Here is a 22,390-nt window from a genome sequence, read left to right on the forward strand (position 1 = left end):
GTTATCTTGAATAATTTGTGTTTTTTTTTCAGAATTCCCGCTTGTCAGAAACAATTTAAGAGGTCTTATGGAATGTCATGAATGTGTAGATCTATCCACGGTAACTGTTAGCTTGAGTGACTCCAGCTGACATGCTCATATTCATTCACATGTGAATGAATATGAGCATGTCAGCTGGAGTCACTCAAGCTAGGTAACTGTCTTTCTCATTTGTATTCTTTTTTGATAGTGGATATTTTGCCGGATGTAATGACGGCAAACTAACGTTTACTAAAGGTTTGCCGGCGGCAATCCATATCAGCAGAGGGCGCTGTTCTCTTTAAGATAGGGCTGAATTATAAGATGTATTAAATTCCCACCAAAAGTTGTGTAGCACGTTTGGTGTAGTGGTAGCGATGTCAAATGGGTGCCGCCATCTTGGCTTCCTATTGTTACTGTGTACAAATAATCGCTCAAACATCGATCAACATCCGTCAAATAAATAATTAAAATAATCTTTTTTCTGTCGATAACAAAAGAATAATGAATAGGTTTTACCTTTATGTTGTTATTTTTCATGTAAAATTATATTTTAGTGGTGTATGTTACATTTACATCCGAGTAATTTCCGGGGTAAAAATTTTCGTTGGCGGCCATTTTGAATTTTTTTCAGACGTCGGATGTCGTCACGAAAACGCGTTTTCTCGCGAGATTGGGGGGTATTATGGGTAATATACGCTACGATCATGCACGTAACATGGAAACCTACATTGACAGTGTCTACAGACGATCTTGGTCACCGAGAACGATTTTAAATCGCTAAAAATCGTACAGATTTACGAAAAATCTTGTCAAAAAAAGTGAATAAACTGTCGATTTTTTTTAAATGGAGAGGGTTCGCGGTGAAATTAAAGCTCTAGAAATGATTATTGGAGTGTAATCTTTGAAATTATAACGGGATTGTTTGCTGCGACAAGCTGCGCTTTTTGGTAAAACTAGTGCAGTGCCCGTCTAAAATGTGCATGTTCGGGAAACGCAAATTGCTTTGCCGCTGGTATAGGTTGCATACTTGCAGAGTTTTGGAGAACTGCTCGTGCAAACAACGCACGCGATTCAATGGTGTTGTTTTCACAGGTTGAACGCACACTTTTGCGTCAAAAGTTTTTGCCAAGTTTGAAGTTCGACCACCTACAATGGTCGCTCAGTCGACTGCAAAAATAATGTGCCCGTGTACATACGAAAACATGGTATACAGTGCTATTCACCCATTGCCATTAGTATTCACCCGTACTGGACAATGTATCGCCCTGCAAAGCACGTGCGTGCCCGTCCTTTTTGCATTGTTTGCGTCATATTGAACACGCGCACTTTAGCTTAAACATGACGTAAACAATTGAAAAGAACGGCAGTGCGTACGTGCGAATGTTATGTTCTAAGCTATATACTGCCACGTTTGCCTCAGAAAATACTGCTTTTTGCAGCTTTTTCGAGAACCGCTGGTCCAAACAACTTCAAACTTTGCACTGCACATTCTGTTGTCCCGACAAATATACCCACCGATTTTCAACCGCATACGGTGCCCGGTTCTGGAGATAATCGACGGACAGACAGACAGACAGAGATTCCTTGAATTATAGTAAGATGGGATTTTTTGTCATGTAATGCGCGTGCGCGCGGCCGGTATTGGCGCATACGCGCAGTGCATTGGTGGGTAATTTAATATTTTTTTAGTGAACTTGTAGTATACCAAAAGTATACTTTTAAATGTTTTTTTGTTGTTGTGGTATGTATGGAATAGAATAAATGATGAGCTAACATTACAAATAAATAATAAATTATAATTTATATTTATTTAAAAAATAGTTTGTGTCCTACTAGTTTTCATGGAAATTTGGTGGAATGACCAACCTCCCTGTATTTTTTTTGGCCATCATGACCATTGACATGTCAATCTCGTAATCATATATTTTGTGGGTTATACATGTATTTGACCAGAAAATAATGAAACCATACAATATATTGGTACTAGTAGTACCCTTATAATATTTGTTGTAAATAATTTCAAACTTTTTATTTCTAAAAGTTACAATTTACCTTAGGGTACTAAGATGTACATTGGACGATTTGTGTATTAGGGGGCCTACAGACTTTAATAAGGTAAGGATATGCAAATATGCTAATTACATTTTAATTATGAACAAATGTAATCAGAAATGTGATATAAACCATTAGTAATTCATGCAGCTTTTTTGGTTTTCAGCAAATCAAAACAAAACAAGATTTTTTAAAATTAACTACATGTACATGTTGCCCAATATTTCCCCACACAGTTGTCGAACTCAACTATAGGTAATTAACATACGTGGATGTTGGCTAATTAAGATAATATGCAAATTTACCATGTATAAATGGGCATTCAGTAGTTATACCTTCTGGCACTGTAATGGTACAATTTATACCCATAAAAATCAGAGAGAATATTAAAATTGATACCAATATTGATACATTAGCAGCACGGTGAAATATCAGGAGACGGTATATGCGTATACGCATAATTAATTAGTGCTAATTAGAATACGTTACATTTTTTTTTAAAAACCGACATCTCATGAGATAGAGGACATCATAAGCTTCAAAATGAGGGGTAGTGTGATATAGTTCACTTCAATATTAAAATTGTGTTTGGCATTGCTAGTAGTGGTTAAGCAAAGGCTCTAGTAGTAAGAGGGATGACTCGGGTTCGATTCCGACCGCAGCACATTTATACGTTTTTTTATCTCATCCCCAAATAAATAAGAATATTCTTCTTTTATTATTTTAACATGTCTCAAACATTTTTTTGCAGAGTATTACTATTAGGCCTACATTTTCTTTTTCAGATTTGTGGCTCTGGAGGATTTTTTTTAAAAGGGAAATAAAGTCCGAAATTATAAAATGGTCTGAATCCCATCTTGTGAATACGAGGTTACAACGATAATTTTGGCATGGAGCCTGACTAAAAAAACAGTAACTGCGCATGTTCAGTGCATATCCGGCAAACTAACGTTTACTAAAGGTTTGTCGTCTCCGGCAAAATATCCACTGCCTTTTTTATTAGGTTTTCTGGGGCCTTTTGTCCTCGCGAGGTATGGGCCTGTTGTGCCCATTCTTGAAAATCACGCATTCTTAAGAATGTGCATGCACATTCTTAAGAATGTGCAACTGGATCCTTGCGCAATCTTCGCAAAAAATAACTCTTCCAGATTGAGCGCACATTCTTAAGAATGCGCGACAAGATAACGGTCTTGTCGATGCCGAGCACCGGCTGCGCTTGGCAAGTCTAGCTGCATCCTCGTTCACTGATTCTCAATAATTATACTGTTGCAACGCAAGGCGCTGAAAAGTAGAGTGGATATGATAAGGCCAAAAAAAAAAAGTCTCCGGTTTCTGGTATGCGCGCGCGTCGCCGTAGCCATGCGCGTCGGCAAAATGAAAAAGTTTTTTTTTCAATACAAGATGATGTCTCAAAACCGCCAAACTCACTGGTTTGACTGGAATTCTGCTGCTGCACAATTTTAACGTGTTTTTAGATGGGGTTATGATCGAGAATAAGCTTTTTGTGGCCTCTCTGGACTCCCATATATTTGCACTAAGTTTAATCGGGCACCATTTGCAGTCATCAGCCGACATTTGAAGCCAAAAAAAAAAAAAAAACACCCAGGTAAAAAAAAAAAAAAAGCCGCGTCGCCGTACCACTTTTGGGGCAAGCTCCATACCAGAAACCGGAGACTTATTTTTTTTGGCCTAAGTATATCTATAGGCGTATTGATATGGATTATGGGGGGGGGGGGGGGGGGGGGACCGGGAAAAAATAAGAGACATAATAATACTAGTGGAAAGAATTATGATTTTTGGGATAATAAAAGCGGGGGGGGGGGGGGACATAAGAATGAAGAATGTGAAGAATGAGAATGAATACTGCGACATCCCATAGTGCTAATGCTATTTCCCATTTAAATTGCCACCAATTTATTGTTCACACCCCCCCCATTACGTCGCAGAGCTGGATTCTATCTAGTCAAAAGAGCAATTTCGGCAGCTTCTGGACATCGTTTTTTTTCGTTGCATGCATATGATACATACAGGGACTTGTAACTTGTCTAGCCTAAACAAAGCACTTCCCAGACTAGTTCCCAGTCCTCCGTTATTATAAAACTTCCCATAGTGGGCAGAAAAAAGCAATAATAACAGGTTTAATTTGATTCAAATTATCGTAGTTATACGAGTACAGAAGCATAGAACATTTTCTTTCCTCTTTATATAAATTGTTTCCCTTTTAACCGCTATACATTTCATTTAACATAATTATGTCGTGCAATGTTTGTTAAGATTGGGCAAAATTCATAAATTGTGCACGTGATATTCCCACTCAATCTTAAGAATGAGCGCTCATTCTTAAGAACACGTGCTCGTTCTTAAGAATGGGCGCTCATTCTTAAGAATGCGCGCACATTCTTAAGATTGCGTGATTTTCAAGAATGGGCACAACATCCCTATATGGCTATGCACAAAATGCATAGGCCTAGGCCTTACATGTAAGTATAATATGTAGGCTACAGTACAGTCGTTTTCAGGGTGACCGTAAGGTCATGACCAAATTCTGCTAAATGCATTTCAAAAATCTGTCAGATTTATCAAAAATCTGCCAAATTTGCCCAGAATTACTCGATATACATTATAAACATTTAAAATCACATGCAGATGTTGTAATATTGCCTTAGGCCAAACAAACAAAATGGTGTGTTTACGGTAACCCGACCGACCTGGAAATTTTTCGGCCAAATTGCCGACCTCAAACTTTTTATTGCCATTTTGAAGGTTGATAATTGACAAATTTCAAACATTTCAAGTACTTTTAATTATTTGCCACGAACAAAAACCATTTTCCACACTTGAATCTGACCATGATTTGACACAAACATACCTGTGTTAAATGTGCGAAAATCGCAACGATCTCAAAACTTGAATTCTCAAACTACGAAGTACGATTATTTTTGCACAAACGCATCGGGGTGAACCGGTACGCCTGGCTGGCCGACGGACGGCATGGTTCTCCCCACGTACAAACGTGCGTACTGCGTATCGGCCTGATACGCTGGAATTGCGGCCGGCCCGATACGCCGACAACAAAATGCAGATCACATTTTTTAGCCCCTGATACGCACAATATAATTATCATACACGCCATTAAAATGCACAATTTGATCGTTACATACACCATTATTTCATCTTGACATGCAAAATCTTGACCAAAATCGTGTTTTTCCGAGGCATGTTTGATCAAAATGCACACGAGGACGTGTTCTGTCGACTGCAGCACCCAGCTAACATACAGCATGGTACACTGGTTCCCTTCGCCAGCTAACGGAAGTTAATGCTATGATGAAGGACCGGAACCAGTGACTACTGCCTCTCTCCGCTCCGGTCCATACTTCGTATCATACAGCATGATGATGTATTGGGCCGAAGTTGGATCATAAAAATATTACCAAACAAACATCGCTGGAGAAAGAGAATTTCTGCGAATTAATTCACAGAACGTGATCTTTACTTTCTGTGTATGTGTTTTCCATTAAAATGACGAGATTGCAAAGCTCGAACTTGTGGCGAAAAATCGTAGCGTGTTTCTGCAGTAGTGCAAGATTTTCGGCCACGTGGGCCGTGAGCACGGCGCGATGTTCGGCCAGCCAGGCGGAATGTTGGCGGTGCCAGCGGCCGTGATGTATGTTAAGCATAAAATGGAATCACCGACCGCAAATATATTTTTAATTAGGTGAGGCAAGTTTTAATCACTTTTGATAGCCAGTCTTGATAAGTTTCGTGGCGCAAATGAAAATAATCCAGGCACAAAATAAAAATGATTCCTTGCTCTATGATTAGTACTATTGATGCTCCATTAATCAGCACCCCAAAAAAATTGGGGAAATAATCTTCCGACCTACTGACGCTATTTTGAAAGGCATGTAATCGGAAGCAAAAGTTGTTTTTTCTCCACCTTGATTTCTTAATTTGAAACTTACATGTAAATGTAATTCATACTTTTCTAGTTAGGAAGCAGTGAAACACAGGTTGTGAAATGTTAATTTTTTTTTAAGTTAACAATTTTGATTTTTTTTCTTTAATTACAAAAATATTAGTGACCTACAAGATCTCCTCTGAATTTCAAGGCCAAATCTTAAGATAAAGACCCCCAGATTTGCTCTAAAGTTCACCAGAGAGCTTCTAAAGTTCAAACATTTTCGGGTTGTTGAAGCAAATCTTCCCCCACGTTTGAAAAAATCCTGGCCGACGATACAAATTAATTTGGATTGAAATGTATCGATTGAATATCTTCAATGCTTGAATAGTGGTTTTATACAATTTTTTGCGAAAGAACACGCATGGGCATGCAGAACTGAAATGAAAAAAAAAAATTACAAAATAAAATTATTTCCCTACCTACCTACCTGGATTTTTTTCAGGCCGTTACCGTAAACACACCATTTTTTTGTTTGGCCTTAATAAAGGTTCCAATTAGGTACAACTATAGAATGCAGGGCCACTTCACTCTACATCCGCGCCTCCGTACGGCTGCGTGGAGGCGTGGAGCCGCAGTCGACCTTCCTCCGAAAATCGTGGAGGCGTGGAGCCGCAGTCGATATCTCCGAGAATTGCGCCCTCTATCAGTGCGCGTCTCCGCGACTCCAGTGCCCCGCGTCTCCACGACTCCGCGACTCCACGACTCCGCGACTCCAGTGCCCCGTCGCCCTCCTCCCTTCCTTTGCGAGCCCATTTAACATGGATATGGATGCTTCGTTCTCAAAAAAATACCGCCGAGAATTGCGCCCTCTATCGGCGCGTGTCTCTGCGACTCCGCGCCTCCGCGACTCCAGTGCCCCGTGACTCCGCGACTCCACGACTCCGCGCCTCCGCGACTCCGTGCCTCGACACATTTACAAGCGCGCCCTCCCTTCCGATCCTTCATGAGAAGCTTAGAAGACAAGTGCATTCGCTGTACTTAGCACTTTTTGCAGATATTATTATATTGTAGCCTATTACTCCTATCCTCACATCGCCGACCTCGATCCACGCCTCCAAGCAGAATAAAAAACCTTGCTCCGGCGTGGCCCTGCATTCTATAGTTGCTCCTCAAATTACATTATAAATTAATCTATGGTCACATAAATGATAAAAATGTTATGGAATTGCATAAATTTCAGACAAAAATGCGGATACGTCATAACGAAGTCTCGCTTCAGTGAACCTCAGCGCCTAAACCAGGCAACTACCTGCCCTAATTTGCAAGGGTTTGTTTGAAAAGATTGACGCTTTTTCATGTTTTCAAACCATTTTGTTTCAAACTTGGTATGTTTTTATGTCAAATTACCATTTTTGCAAAATTCTGCCAGAAATCTGCCCCCAAAAAAACATTCTGCCAAATTTTCTGTCAAACTCATTTTTTAACAAAAAAATCTGTCAAAGTTGGCCGAAAATCGGCTAAAACGGTCACTATGGTCGTTTTCCTAGTTCCGGATTAAGGATTTTTCCTAGTTCCGGATAGCTTCAAATAAAAACCTACCTCTTTTGGATTAGTCTCCAATATTTTTTTTTTCTGATGAAGTGCATTTTGACAAGGAAAATGTAAGCTTCTTGATACACGATAAAATCTTTAGAAGAGGAATTTCGGCCAGATTTCCGACTCGCACTTTGACTTGTTTGGACGGTTTGTAGAAAATCGCGGGAGTTGCAAACGGACGAAAACTTGTCTCCTCGGTACCTCACTTGAACCGTGTGACTTCGAATATTTTGTTTATTACACAACAGTCGTATAAACTCTTCCATCGTATAAACTCTTCCATCGTATAAACACTTCCATCGAAAATAAGTTGTGTAGAGTCTCTAATTTTTGAAAATTTGCCAACGAATGACCGTATGCATTTGACTAGTTCCGGATAGTGCGTGTACTTATTCGTAACTTACGACCCAACTACACGCGCGTTAATCGATTTTGTGTGACATATTCTGTATGCTGTGTCAAATGTTTTCGGTCCATGTGTGAGTTCGTGCCGTTGCGCTGCAGACAAACGTTTCAAAATCATTTATGTTTTTCTTTTTGTTAAATTTGGTGGAATTCTCTTGAATGAACTATTTTTTTGGGAAAATGAAATAATACTTTATTAGAAAATATGCTTGATTCGGTAAGTTCTGGCTGAAAAAAAATGATTTTCTCGCGTGATTCTCTTTTATTGCGCGAAGCAGTTTTTGATCGATTCGGAACTAATTGAAACTGATTGAAACTAGGAAAAGTGACATCGGTACTTTTGACGTCGTAAAGTCAAAATAAAAGAGAAAATTATTATGAAGTATCTCCATCACTCAAGGTAATCTATTGAACCAATGTCACTTGAATTCATGGAGTAATTGAGCTGAAAGCAGCCTGAATGATGTTTGCTATCCGGAACTAGGAAAACGACTGTAGTCCGAGTAACTTGGACCCAACTTACCGCCCTTTTAACATTCGGACATGGTCTGGCAATAGTAGGGTCCAAGCTAATGGTTATATGCCGAGCAACACAGTTCTGTCACTGGCCCCAAAACCAACATTTTCCAACAAAAACATCAGATTTCACCCTCAAAACGGCCTCCAAATTGCTAGATACGCCACCTGAGGACAAGTACACATCGATGATTAAGATAGTTCTACTGAAGTTTACTTACGATCTGGATGAAAAGTGAAATTTCCCGTTCAATTCCGAGAGCTCCCCTCGCGATCGTGAACACGTTAAATTTCCGACTCGTGTTAATGTTTGAACAATGCGATATGGTCTTCATGCCCAGCGTTCATTCGATGGTCCCCGTATCCTGAGTGCGATTCCGTTACCGAGCGCACACGATGCATCGATTATGATAATGAGTAGACTGGATCACGTTTGTAAACACAAGTGCATTTCGAACGATTATAGGGAGTCGGGAACTACGGCAGCTTCAAAAAATCAAAACAGCATTCACATCCAGTTGTGGCTTAGATATCAACGATGACAAAAATATATTAACATAAAAAAGTCTGACATTGGGAGACCCCTTGGGTTTAGGTGGGTGGAAAAGCTCATTAATATTCCCCATGATTAACGTGTGCGGAACTAAGTTGAAACGTGTTTCCATGTTCTGGCATCAAGGGTGTTCACTGTGTAGTCCTCCATGGTTCAATGAAGGCATCTCCATGGTAGGAGCAGGTATTTTCCAGCAGATACATGTAAAACCCGCACATGTGTATATCCATCAGCATTTGCCAGACTCGCTACAATTTAGCGGTACGCCTGTTGTGGCAGCGCTGCATGCTGCTGGCCTCCACCCTTGACTCCCAATTTATAGTTGGGCCAGCCCAACTCGGGGGTTTCCCTTAACTTTTTCCTTTACTGGCCGGCCGGGCCAGTAAACCAGAGTTTTCACTGGCCCGCAACCTTTTTCACTAGCCCACATGTTTTAATAGTAACTTTCAATCAAATCACCATAAGCATTTTTGATAACATTTTTGATAATAAATTATGCAATATGAATACAATCGGCAATTATCTTAATCATGTACATAATATTGCATGTAGTTCCTTTTTAAGTGATGTCAATGTTTCTTTAATCGCCCATGCTTTAACATAGAGCAAGGCTTTAATTAACAGGAATCAAATAGGGGGAGAAGTTATAATCAAAATTTATGCAGTGTGCTTCGTTCCGAATTTAAGGCTTTAGGTGTTCTATTTCCGACATGTTTTGATAAAACACGAACTAAAAAAGCATTTGAGGAACAAGAAAACATTGCACACAGTCGTGGTATTAATGGGAGTTTACCAAGTTAGTAACTGAACTGTTTTAACTTGTTTGAAAATGAGTGAGAAGGCCAGTATTTTCAAAAAAACATCTCTCGCGCGCGCCATGCATTTCTAGCGAAGAATGGTGCAATCAGCGTGCCTAGCCAAGAAGCGCTGCGGGCGGGCGACCCACGAACTTACGCTGGTCACGTCAATCCATAACGTTTTCCGGAGCACGGTCCACTTTACATTCACTAGTCTTTACATTCAAAATAGGCCCCTCGAATCTCATATTGTCCTCATCTTTTCGGTACATTCGTTTGATAGTGTTCAAGAAATCATCCCAAGAATCCGTTCGAGCACAAGTTTTGGCAGTGAAACTGTCATGAAAGTTTTCTCCTCACCATGTTGTATGATACGAATACCATGTTAACGTACGTACGTCCGTTCCGTGTGGACTGCAGACGAAGTAAATCACTTGCGCTGCATGTGTGCACAATGTGTAATGGCAAATACACGTTGATTCGCCTCATGTTCGTCGTTGGGATTTCAATGCACAGCGCACTGCGAATATACATGTACATGGAGTGATATGAATTCGAACTACGGATGTTTTTATTTCGGTCGGCGTGGCAAAAGTATTCATGTGTTGTATCACCCTTAACTTTTTATTTTGATTGATTGAAAAATACTGTAGGGAAAACTTCGTTATTTTTATTTTTTTAACAGTTTTTTGACTCGCCCGTCGGACTACTGAGAGGAGGGTTTTGACTTGCCCGCCGCTGTTTTCACTCGCATTTGGCGAGTGGGCGACCGCTAAGGAAAACCCCTGCCAACTGCAGAACTACAGTTGGGACCATCCCAACTATAGTTGAGAAGATCCCAACTATAGTTGGGACCGATACCATAGTTGGGGTGTAACGCCTTTTTATCCCCCTGGCTGTAAAGCCGGAGGGGGATATTGCGATAGCGTATTCCTTCTGTGTGTATGTTTGTATGTATGTATGTATGTATGTCTTTATGTATGCATTTTTGGTTCGCCACAGGGTGGTGTGATGCGTCTAGTGCAGTAGTGTAGTTGTAGTTAGCATCGCACAACCCACTTTCTACCTTCAGCTGCTGCTGCCGCTGGCTGGCCCCGTTTTTGGGACGAAAAGGGGAGCAGAGTGCGTAAGTCTTCCCCTGCCAGTACACAGCCTCTCCTTCACCAAGACTCCTGCAGTGCCTTCTCGTGGCAGCACACGCTAATTGGGCATCTTGCAACCCCAGGCTGAACTGTAGGAGATCTCGGAGCAGCAGTGGGCCCAGAGACATGGTGTGCAGGCCCACCGACGTGTGGACATGCCCTGGCGCCATGTCAACACTGCCCCAACTATGGGCAAATAGCAGGATGGGTGGAGCTCTTTCGCCCTGTAAGGCTATCCATCTTAGAGAGAGACAAAGTCCTGTAGTGATGGGAAAAAGGCAAAACAGCAAGTTCAAGATGGCACTGGGAGCTGCAGTTTCAATCCTGCATGCAGGTGGCTCAGGAACATGGGTCGTTAGGCTGTTAACCCCAGACAACAACACCATCCAGCAGTGCCCTGAGCATCCAGGCAGCCCTCTCTGAATGGAGGAGGACCTAAAGGTGGTCTAAACCCAGCTTGTCTCACTCAAACCTGGTTGGCTAGCTGCGGCTAATGGGTATTTCTAGACACGGTCAGAAAACAAGGAAAATAATAAGGAGGAAAAACCAACACCTGAAACTTGCGTGATGGAATGTACGCACAAGGATGGATGCAGAGGGGTTAAGTAAACGCCCTGAGAGACGTACAGCTCTTGTCGCAAGGGAACTAGCCAGACTAGATATTGACATTGCCGCTGTCAGCAAAGTATGCTTTGCAGTGGGAGCAGCTCAAGAAGGCACTGCAAGAAGCCTCGGCCGAAGTCATAGGCTTCGCAACCAGGAAACACCAGGACTAGTTTGACAAGTCAGACGCAGAAATACAGGAGCTACTAGGAAGGAAATGCGCATGCGATAAGCATGTCCTTGCTAAACCCAACAACTATGTTGCTAAAGTCACCTATCGAGAAGCCTGCAGTACCCTTCAGTTTCACACCCTCAAGAATGACTGGTGGATTGCCCTTGCCGAGTGGATTCAAGTTCTGGCTGATGCAGGGGGCATTGGCTCCTTCTACGAGGCACTTAGGACCGTGTAAGGCCCCAGTCATCAAGTCCAGGCACTGCTATGTTCTGAGGATGGATCAACCCTTCTGACAGACAAGGACACCATCATGCAGTGCTGGTCGGAGCACTTCGAGAGCCTCTTCAGCGACAAGCGTTCTGCGCAGAAGTCCTTGCTAGACCTGATTCCTCAGGTGGAAGTGAAGCTGGACCTTGACCACCCACCAAACCTCTCCGAGATTGAAAAGGCCGTCACCCAAATGAGACCCGGGAAATCACCTGGCAGAATCCCTGCAGAAGTCTTCCAGCGAGGCGGTGACTTAGTACGAGACAGACTTGAAAAATCCTGTTCACCGCTTGCTGGGAGAGCGGAACCAGCCCACAAGACCTCAGAGATGTGAGTGTCACAAAGGGCGTGAAATCAGACTGTTCCAACTACAGGGGCATCACGCTACTCTCCATTGCTGGCAAGATCCTAGCCCGTGCGAAACAAGGCACTTCAGAAATGATCTTTGTATTTAGGCAGATACAGGAGAAGTGCAGAGAACAGAACATGGGTCTCTATGCTGCCTTCATAAACCTAACCAAGGCCTTTAAAACTGTGAGCCGCGAGGGACTGTGGAAAATCCTAGCACGCCTTGGCTGCCCACCCAAGTTCCTTTATATCCTCTGCCAGCTACATGAGGGCCAATCAGGGCAGGTCAAGCTTCCCCATTTCCAATGGTGTCAAGCATTGCCCCAATGCTGTTTTCTATATTCTTCAGTATGATGCTCTGTGAAGCCAAGGATAACACAGAAGACAGCAGCTTCATCTGCTTTCGAACTGATGGCAGCATCTTCAACTTGCGGCGTCTACTGGCCCGGACAAAGACCATGGAGCAGCTAGTCCTGGAGCTTCTGTTTGCAGATGACTGCACATTGATTGCTCACACAGAGGAGGCACTCCAGTGAATTGTCAACTGCTTTGTGAGGGTAGCAAAGGCCTTTGTCCTCACAATCATTCTGATTAAGACGGAAGTGCTGTACCAGCCTCCACCTGGTGAACTCTACAGCACCCCGCACATCTCCATCGACAGCACCAAGCTCAACGCAGTGGAGCACTTAACCTACCTAGGCAGTGTCATGTCAAATGATGCCACAACCAATAAAGACCTGGACAACCGCCAATCTCAACATTGAATCAAGGACAGGAACCAAATTGAGGACAACCTCGGTTAGAACACGTGTACAAAACCAATGAGAGCTGTTGCAAAAAAGTACAAACAAAGGAAAAGGGGAGAGGAACAGAGGAAAATCCTCGATTTACTCCATAAACAAACGTGTCTGTCTGTGTGTTATATTTTGGTTAGGTTAACTCATGTCAGCACGATAACTTGAAATTTGGTTTATGGGTTGTTCTTGATAGTTTTAAGAAGCCTATTGATTTTGGGGCCAACAGGTCAAAGGTCAAAGGTGATTTCATCCGTAAAAATGTTTGCCTTTTGTGGACGTGTAAGAAACCACATTTTGTGCATTGATGATTGGTCACCACTGTTCATGAGCACAGCACGGTGCTGTATACGTATGTTATAATAGACACACACAATGTGTATCGTACATTGACTAAAAACGACAGAAAAAACTGGGGGGGGGGCGTATACCACCCCCCTAAGATCTCGGCCATCGAGTGACGAAAAATTTTGCAACTCGATACATACATAGAACAACTCATCATGAACATACCCAAGAAATTTCGTGACTATAGGTTAAAGAGTTTTGGAATTATGGTTATTTAATTATTCATATGTACGAATGGTAAGTCTGCTCTGGGTACACGACGTATATGGGAAAATTAAGTTTTTATGGCGCATAGCGCCGGAAATTTTTTTTCGCTGCGCCGCAACCCGTGGTCTGATTCTTATATTTTTGGTATCAAAAGATGCGCAAGGCTTGAGGCTAAAAAGTCATAACAGCTCAGGTCGCAAAAACATTTTTGTTAAAGCTATCTCGGGAAAAGTTGAGGGGAGGGGGCGGATTCCTCGGCCCTTTTAGGGTTAAGTTTTGGGACTATCATACCGTACACAGTATTGAGAGTCCCAAATTGTTTGGACTACTGTAGGGCTACATAGGCAAGTCCATTGGCTGATCACCAATACCGCATGGGTCTACAGCAGACAAGGACCTTAAGTGCTCAAAACGATGCAAAAGACAATAAGGCCAACTTTGCTCTCTCTTAGAGCCCGGTTCATACTTCACGCGAAAACGAAAGCGAAGCTAAATTTGTGACGTCAACAATACGTTTGAAGCGCGTCACATGTTGACAACATGAATCACGCTTCGCACTTGCTTATGCATGAAGTATGAACCGGGCTTTAGCTAGCAAATTTCTCCAAAACTTTCAATGGACAAAGAAAAGGTCCTCAGCATTTCACCAACCAAGTTTGAAGACTCAATACAATTTTTAAAAGGCGACTTTTCTTTAATATTTGGCATTGGCTTGCACATAATGCCAAAAAAAGTCTCCGGTTTCTGGTATGCGCGCGCATCGCCGTAGCCATGCGCGTCGGCAAAATGAAAAAAAAAATGTTTCACTAAAAGATGATGTCTTAAAACCGCCAAACTCACTGGTTTACTGGAATCCTGATGCTGCACAATTTTAACATGTTTTTAGATGGGGTTATGATCGAGAATAAGCTGTATGTGGCCTCTCTTCATGGACTCCCATATATTTGCACTAAGTTTAGACGGGCACCATTTGCAGTCATCAACCGACATTTGAAGCAAAAAAAAACAGGTAAAAAAAAAAAAAGCCGTGTCGCCACACCACTTTTTGGGCAAGCTCCATACCAGAAACCGGAGACTTTTTTTTTGGCCTAAGAGAGAAGTCAAGAGATTTCAAAATGAGGCTAAAGACTAGACTTGTACATGTCCATCAATGGTCCAACTGTTTGACAAGACTAACTTCTTCATTCATTGTCATTAGTCTGGTGCCTGACTGTGGCGAAATGTGTAGAAATAGTGACCTAGTACCCGACATCCTAGATGCTTCTTTTGGCACAGTCAGCTTACAGTTGATCGACGCAGTTCTGAAGAGTGGTTGGACTGGTTGTTTCAGATGTCAGTCTACATTTATGCATTGCATGTTTCAGTTTTGGGACTCTCATACCAGTATTGAGAGTCCCAAATTTTCGGACTAGTCCTACAGTATCTTTTTCAATTATAAAAAACAGCGCAGTGGCTATAGTTACGGCAGTCGTCTGTCTGGTTCTCTCAACTTATTGTATTTAAGCCCCCTCGAACTGCGCGTCCACACATCCCACGAACTTGGATTTTCATGATAGTACCACACACATGGACACACTGGTTGTAAATTTCAACACAGCTTACTTTTGTGGGCTTATTAAATATATTCCTTGTTGGACTCTGAAAATACGGTAGGACGTTTTGTATTCAGGTCCCACACCATCGACTCTTTCAGAAGATTGATCAGTAAGGTGTCCGACAGGTTATTGTTGATGGGAGAGCTGGCAAAGAGGCACCAGTATACATACAAGGAGTGTATTAGGTCCGCCTCTCTTTTTGATATTCATCGATGACCTACCTTCCTGCGTCAAAAGCTCAACAACCCGCCATTTTGCAGATGATTGCGCGCTGGTTGAAAGGAAACCAAACTAATGGCTTACCGTTCCCGAGAAAAGACGACAAAACCCAGGTTGTTTACATCGGACACGACGGAGTACGAATTCGTTTTTTCCTGTCGTTTTCAGTTCAGTCAATGTACGATACACATTGCGTGTGTCTATTATAAGGTACGTATGCAACATACCCGTGCTTGCAACATCAGATGGATAATACCCAGAATCACACAGGTATTTTCTTTTCACTTGTGCAAAAAGGAACCCTGCTAATTTCCCTCAACATCGTGTGCTCGGTGCAAAAACATTTTTTAAAGTTTTTATTTTGAGCATAAAAACCAGTATGATTGATGGAATTTTTGCGTCGGGGTGATGTAAATCAAATTAGGTTTTGCCCTTCACCGACGTATAAACACTGTATACTCAGTGTGCTACCTCCAGAGTAAAAGTTGGAAAAAATCACTCGGGTGGGACTGGAACCCACGACCTCCTGCTTTCTAGTGTAGATGTCTTGCCACTCGACCACCGAGCTAACGGGATCGGATGTACATAACAGCGGGTACCGCATTAACTATTATAAGATGGAACTTTTGCGTCGGGGTGATGTAAATCAAATTAGGCTGTGCCCTTGAGGCTTCTCTCAAGAAAAAATGTGAGATATCCAAGACAGATAGAGAGAAAATAACCTGAATGTTTTAACCCCTGTACCTTTTCAATGGACCCGCTTACACTGCCACCTCATTTGCACACATTATCTTTTTCAGGTGAAAAGGTCTAATTGTGGTCCCAAGTGATCTAACACTGTAACAACTTACATGACAACGTGAATCATTTGAGCAATACATGTGGGAGAGTACTTTTCTTGTCCTCAAAATTGTCTGGGTTTTGACTTTGATGTGACGTTAATTTGCTTCTTAATTTTATCATGGCAGCCATTTGTTGTCATGGATGTGGAAAAGCTTCAAGCTCAGCTTGAAGATGCAAGGAGAGAGATTGAGGTCTTGAAGAAGATGTTGAACTTGAAGGAGAAAAATCCCAAGGGACAACTGGAGAAGGTAGGCTTAAAGGGAAAATACAACATTTGCAAACATCAAAAAATAAAACTACCAAATCATTTTGAAATACTTTGCTGGACTGTTAGTGAATGACAGTGTAAAGCATCCTGTAAAATCATGGCACCTGGTATACTGTCATTTTCAAGAAAAGTGGTATTTTTGTATCAATTTCCAACGCTGATCGGCCGATCAGCGTTGGAAACAACTGGCTTTTTTTCAAATACTGGCCCCAATTGACCATCGCACTTGTTTGCAATCGATTACAAACCTATGAACGGGTACGAGCCAGCTAAACTGGTTCCCTGACCTTACAATTCCCCAATGTATGTAAACTGCTCTGTTTCTTCTTATATGGAGTCAGGGAACCAGACTACAGGAAAATGATCGTTTTTCTTGGTTTTTATAGCATTTTTGAACCCAAAACCTCAAAAAAGTCAGTGTAACTATATTTGCTATATATTTCCTATCCCCCAATTCCATCCATTTCTGAAAATTACAGCAAAAGCAAATGATGTATATTCCCTTTAATAGCTTAGGAAACCCCAACTAATGCTCATTGGAAATAAGATGTGGGTGTACACGTACATTTTGTAAATTCAGGTGTGTAAAATTGTAACGTCATATATAATGAAAGAATATTCAAAATATCATCTTTTTGGAACTCTCATCCCTTTTTCAAGTGTAACCTTCATTTTAGGCACAACTAGATTTACTTATGTTTGTTTACAAACATACGGCTGTTTCGGTAATTTATTGTATGGTTATGTCATGTAAGACTGATAGGACATGTGCGGTAGAGGTGATCAGGACCAATACAGTTTTGTAAGTATTGGCCAATTGTAAATATAACACATCCTAGTCTAGGTACATTATCAACTTTCAACCCGTATCGGACATGTTGTTTTGTAGATATGGGCCTTAATAACTTAATGTGATGTCACATGTCATGTGATGAGCTCATCGTGACGTCACTTTAATTTTATCTATAGCACATCCCGGTCTAGGTACATACCAAGTTTCAACCCAATCAGACCTGTTGTTCTGTAGATGTTGGCCTTCAAAATATGCACATTCACTATGACGTCACATGTCATGTGATGATGTCATCGTGACATCACTTAAATTTTCATCTATAGAACATCCTTGTCTAGGTACATTCCAACTTTCAACCCAATCGGACCTTTAGTTATGTAGATAATGGCCTTCAAAATATGCACTTTTAATATGACGTCACTTGTCACGTGATGACGTCATCGTGACGTCACTTCAATGTTCATCTATAACACATCCCGCTTTAGGTACCGGTACATACCAAGTTTCAACCCAATCAGACTTGTACAAATGTTCTGTGGGTATTAGCCTTTAAAATATGCACATTTAATATGACGTCACACATCACGTGATGACGTCATCGTGACGTCACTTGAATTTCCATCTACAACACTCTCCAGTTCAGGTACATACCAAGTTTCAGCCCAATCGGGCCTGTAGTTATGGTCCTTCAAAATATTGTGATGTCACAGGTCACGTGATGACATCATGATGAAGTCAATGTTCGGCACACATCTTCAGATGCTGGTCTAAGAATATGCCGAATATAAAGTCAGTCGATTGATTTTAGTGCCCAAAGTGCCTTCCAAGATGATAACATGTACAAACGCTATGGGGAATGGCCATAGAGCTATATTAAATTACTAGAGCACTAACTTCGTGTACAAAGTAATGCCTGCTGGGCGCATCCATGTTTATGCACAAACCTATGGAGACCTAGAAATTTTTTACGGCTTTTGTACGGCTATTTGCATTTCTGCGTTTGTATTCCATACCGGTGCGTTATCGAAGCCAATACGCCCAAAACCGAATTGCACGATCAGCAAATGAGCGTGTCATTTTGCTCTACGCAAACAACGCAACGCGTGCGCGTATTTGCTGCAGATGCTTTTTGCCGTAACGTTTTTGAACCATCAATGACGCGCTTAAGTTGTTTGCGTATGTTCTACTTGCGCGTTGCATGTAGAATGAACTTTAAAAATTCAATCCATCTAATTTCATTATGTTCTACACACACGCACATGAATTCAAAATGTCTGCGCCCAGGACGGCTTCAAAGCGTCTCCGCGCGCAGAATGACGAGTTAGCGCTCTAGTAATTTAATATAGCTCTATGGGAATGGCTGAATAAGAAGGGGAAAAGACAACTAGATTTACTTATGTTTGTGTACAAACATACGGCTGTTTCAGCAATTTGTGATATTTGTATGTCATTTAAGGTTGATAGGAAAACATGTGCAATAGGGTGATCAGGCCTAATAAAGTTCTGTAGATATTGACCTTAAAAATATGCACATTTAATATGCCGTCACATGTCAGTGATGATGTCATCTTGATAGCACTTCAATTTTCATCTATAACACATCCCGGTTTACATGTAGTTACACATCCCGGTTTAGGTACATACCAAGTTTCAACCCAATCAGACCTGTTGTTCTGTAGACAATGTCCTTCAAAATGTGCTCATTTAATAATATGATGTCACATGTCACGTGATGAGGTCATAGTGTTGTAACTTAAATTTTCATTTAGCACATCCCACTTAAGGGTATATACCAAGTTGTGAAAGCTTGGTGGTTTAGATAAAAAATCATTCCTGCTTTCGATGTGGAAATACTTACATGTAGCTCCAGGCCTACAGCTTGAATACATTTCATCAGCATAGAAAAAAATTTGCCAAAATAAAACAATTTCATGACGTACAATACCTACCCTAATTTGAATTGAAACAGCATGTAAGGCCAAAAAAATTAATAAGTCGGTCTCTGGTCAGCGCGCACGTCGATTTTAATCATGCGCGTCGATCTTTTTTTTCCCAAAATGTTCCGCGGTAGCTCCAACAGCGCCCTCTATTTCCGCACCTCCTCAATTTTTTTTTACCAAAGAGCACCAAGGAATGGGAAATTGCACCAAGGCAAATTATAGAGGACACCAATGTACATGAGGACACCAAAAAAGCAAAACAGTACCCTACCTTGTCTGTACAATCCAAGCTTGGAAAAAAAAAAAAAAAAAAAAAAAAAGCCGCGTGGCCGCGTCAATTTCAGAACTTTGGTCTGACCAGAGACCGAATATTTTTTTTTTTTGGCCTAACTGGCCTTATCTGAATGCCGTTAATTTCACGCAGTGATGCAATAAAGGGTGAAATTTTCCAACAGGTCATAATCATGAAGTTTTTAATACTGGTAATAACACTTCCAAAATACATGTATACTATAACAATCGGGACTGGAGTTTACCGTTTTTGAATTTAGCAGCCGGTTTAGCAAGTGGACTATTGTTCTGCATTGCACCATATAAACTTAAAATGGCACCATTAGCCATCTTGAAATATGCATGGTATCCATCTTTGAAATAATCAATTTGAAAATGATCAATGATAAAGGCCTATTCTGGATCAGAAACATGTTTTTTTTTAATTGGCCTTAATATTTATAAAGTGGCTTACAACATTTGACAGCTACAATGTACATAGCATGTCAATGTACTGGTATGTAAAACAGTCTGACATTATTCATCAAAATTGTATTTGCAAATTATTGAACGTTGTCATGTGCTTTATTTAACTCAAAAATGTATGTGTGACAGGCACTTAGGAATAGAGCAGATTTATTTGTTTTCTCTCCTTTATTACGATGCTCAAGTAAAGACTAAACATGATGTTCAAAATTCTTTGTGTAAACAAGAAAAAAAGGTGTGTAACATATGAAAAAAGCAAACTTAACTTCTCAAATTCCTTTACAGTCGTTTGAAATTTCCATTTTAATTTCAGGAAGAGGGGCTTCCGGATGATTGTCCTATGAAGGAAGAGTGCTGTGAAAACACAGCTCTTTCAAGAAAGAAAACAAAATTGGACAATGCAAGTATTGAACGTTATTGCCGACAACTCATTCTACCAGAAATTGGTGTCAAAGGTGAATACTTTTCATGAAATAATAAGACAGTCTTTTGAAAGAGGGACATAATAATCATGGAAACAATCTTGATCCAAACAATTGTTTTGCTTTAACACAATGCTGGAAAATTGCACATTGACTACTGAATTACTTTTGCTTAAATCATTTAGATGTAATTAAAACAGTGAATGATTAACTGCAGGCCATTTTTTATTTGGTTTGTTGCACCTGCCGTTTCAAGCTGATTACAGTGTTGTAGTAGAATCCATCACAGGTCCATCACAAGTCTGGTGAAAAGTACAATGTACATCACAAGTCTTTCAGAAGTCCAGTCACAAGTAAGAGATGGAGAACAATGACAACAGAATGTTTTTTGCTTCAGTTCCAGCCATATGGTTGCAAAGGCCGATTTCTAAAGATTACCTTATTTTGAATGAAACAACAGGCACACAGACATGTTCACGTTCGCGGGTTAAATGTTTGACAATCAATTTCTCCCATTTTAAGAGACGGTATCTTCATGCATATTTCAGGGTTTGTTTCACTTATAATGATCTGACTACAGTTTTGCTGAAAGAATGCACACCTTTATTGTGATCCGTGGACAGAACTTTAAAACGGTGGTTGTGTTTAAAATTCCGTAACTTGAAAAGTACATTGAGTGATTTGAATGATTCTTGTAAAAAGAAAGCTTTTGAATGGGGCTTTCATGTCCTAGATTTTGAAAGTGCTACATGCAGAACTTCAATAAAACAATAGTCATGACATTTGGGTTTTTTTTTTTTACTCACCCTGCATGTGCTAAAAATTGTTTTAATATGTTCAGTACTTTTCGTTGAAATTTGTAAAATAGGCCTGGCTACGTGCATTTTTGGTGAGCTGCAAAGCAGATGCGAGCCTATGTATTTTGGCAAACCTATATACACATGTATTTATTAGGTCATCTGTTGACTTTTTATGTTGTCATTTAAAACCTGACCCCTACACCTTGGCACATCAACCAGAATCCTGATCCCCATCATGCCCATCCCCAACCCTACCTTCAGCCATGACATCTTGAGGGAATTCCTAGAAATTGAGATCAATACATAGATTTGGGGATGTTTTTGAACAATTTTTTTCCGGCTTTAAGGTCAACTTTACCAAAAACCAGTATTGACATTTCGGTATCGATGATGGCAATTTTTTTCACTGGCATGAAGTTTAGAATTTCTTCTTCCATTATAATTTATCATTTCAATCATACTGAACATATTTTCTGAGAAACACAACGTTCAAGAAGCCATGTTTTAATGTATGTAATTGGATAAACTAAATAACAGCGACACCTGGGCCTTCAAAACTCCATGGCTGGTTCATTCAATAGCTTGTGACTTGACTTGAGACTGGAGTACTTGTGATGGACTTGACAACAATACTGACCAAGAATTTGCTCACCGTTCATGACTTGATACAATGCATTCATGAAATCTCAATACAGTGGATTTTACTATGTTTACATAGTGATTTTCCACTTGACACTTTGATTGTTATCAGCTTCAATGGGAGCATGTTCAAACTCTGAGCTAATCTTTCATTACTCCATGACCTTGTCTTAAAGCAAGATTTTTTTGGGTCTTTTTTCAGGTCAGCTCAGTCTGTGCAATAGCTCTGTTTTGATTGTTGGTGCTGGTGGCCTGGGATGCCCTGCTGCTATTTATCTAGCTGCTGCGGGAATAGGTACATTTTAAATCTGGGAAAGCCTTAAGTGAAGTATTCTTAGGGAATTAGTGTTTTGTGCCTTAACCTTCTGAGATCTACTTTGAGATGTC

General features: G+C 40.8%; 1 protein-coding gene across 4 annotated transcripts in view; it reads left to right on the forward strand.

The window, feature by feature from the left end:
- LOC119723316 (adenylyltransferase and sulfurtransferase MOCS3-like) overlaps window positions 1-22,390 on the forward strand; it is a 46,337-nt gene that overhangs the window by 168 nt on the left and 23,779 nt on the right. For 2 of the 4 annotated variants that reach the window (XM_038193876.1, XM_038193878.1), the window contains exons 2-4: window positions 16,511-16,633; window positions 20,456-20,597; window positions 22,206-22,298. In XM_038193876.1, coding sequence (XP_038049804.1) covers window positions 16,511-16,633; window positions 20,456-20,597; window positions 22,206-22,298 — 358 coding nt within the window. Of the gene's footprint in view, window positions 1-14,963; window positions 15,753-16,510; window positions 16,634-20,455; window positions 20,598-22,205; window positions 22,299-22,390 lie in introns of those variants that run through there. The other 2 variants (XM_038193877.1, XM_038193875.1) reach the window with 2 other exon arrangements.

The sequence above is a fragment of the Patiria miniata genome, unplaced genomic scaffold (genome assembly GCF_015706575.1).
Source record: "Patiria miniata isolate m_02_andy unplaced genomic scaffold, ASM1570657v1 HiC_scaffold_17, whole genome shotgun sequence".
NCBI lineage: Eukaryota > Metazoa > Echinodermata > Asteroidea > Valvatida > Asterinidae > Patiria > Patiria miniata.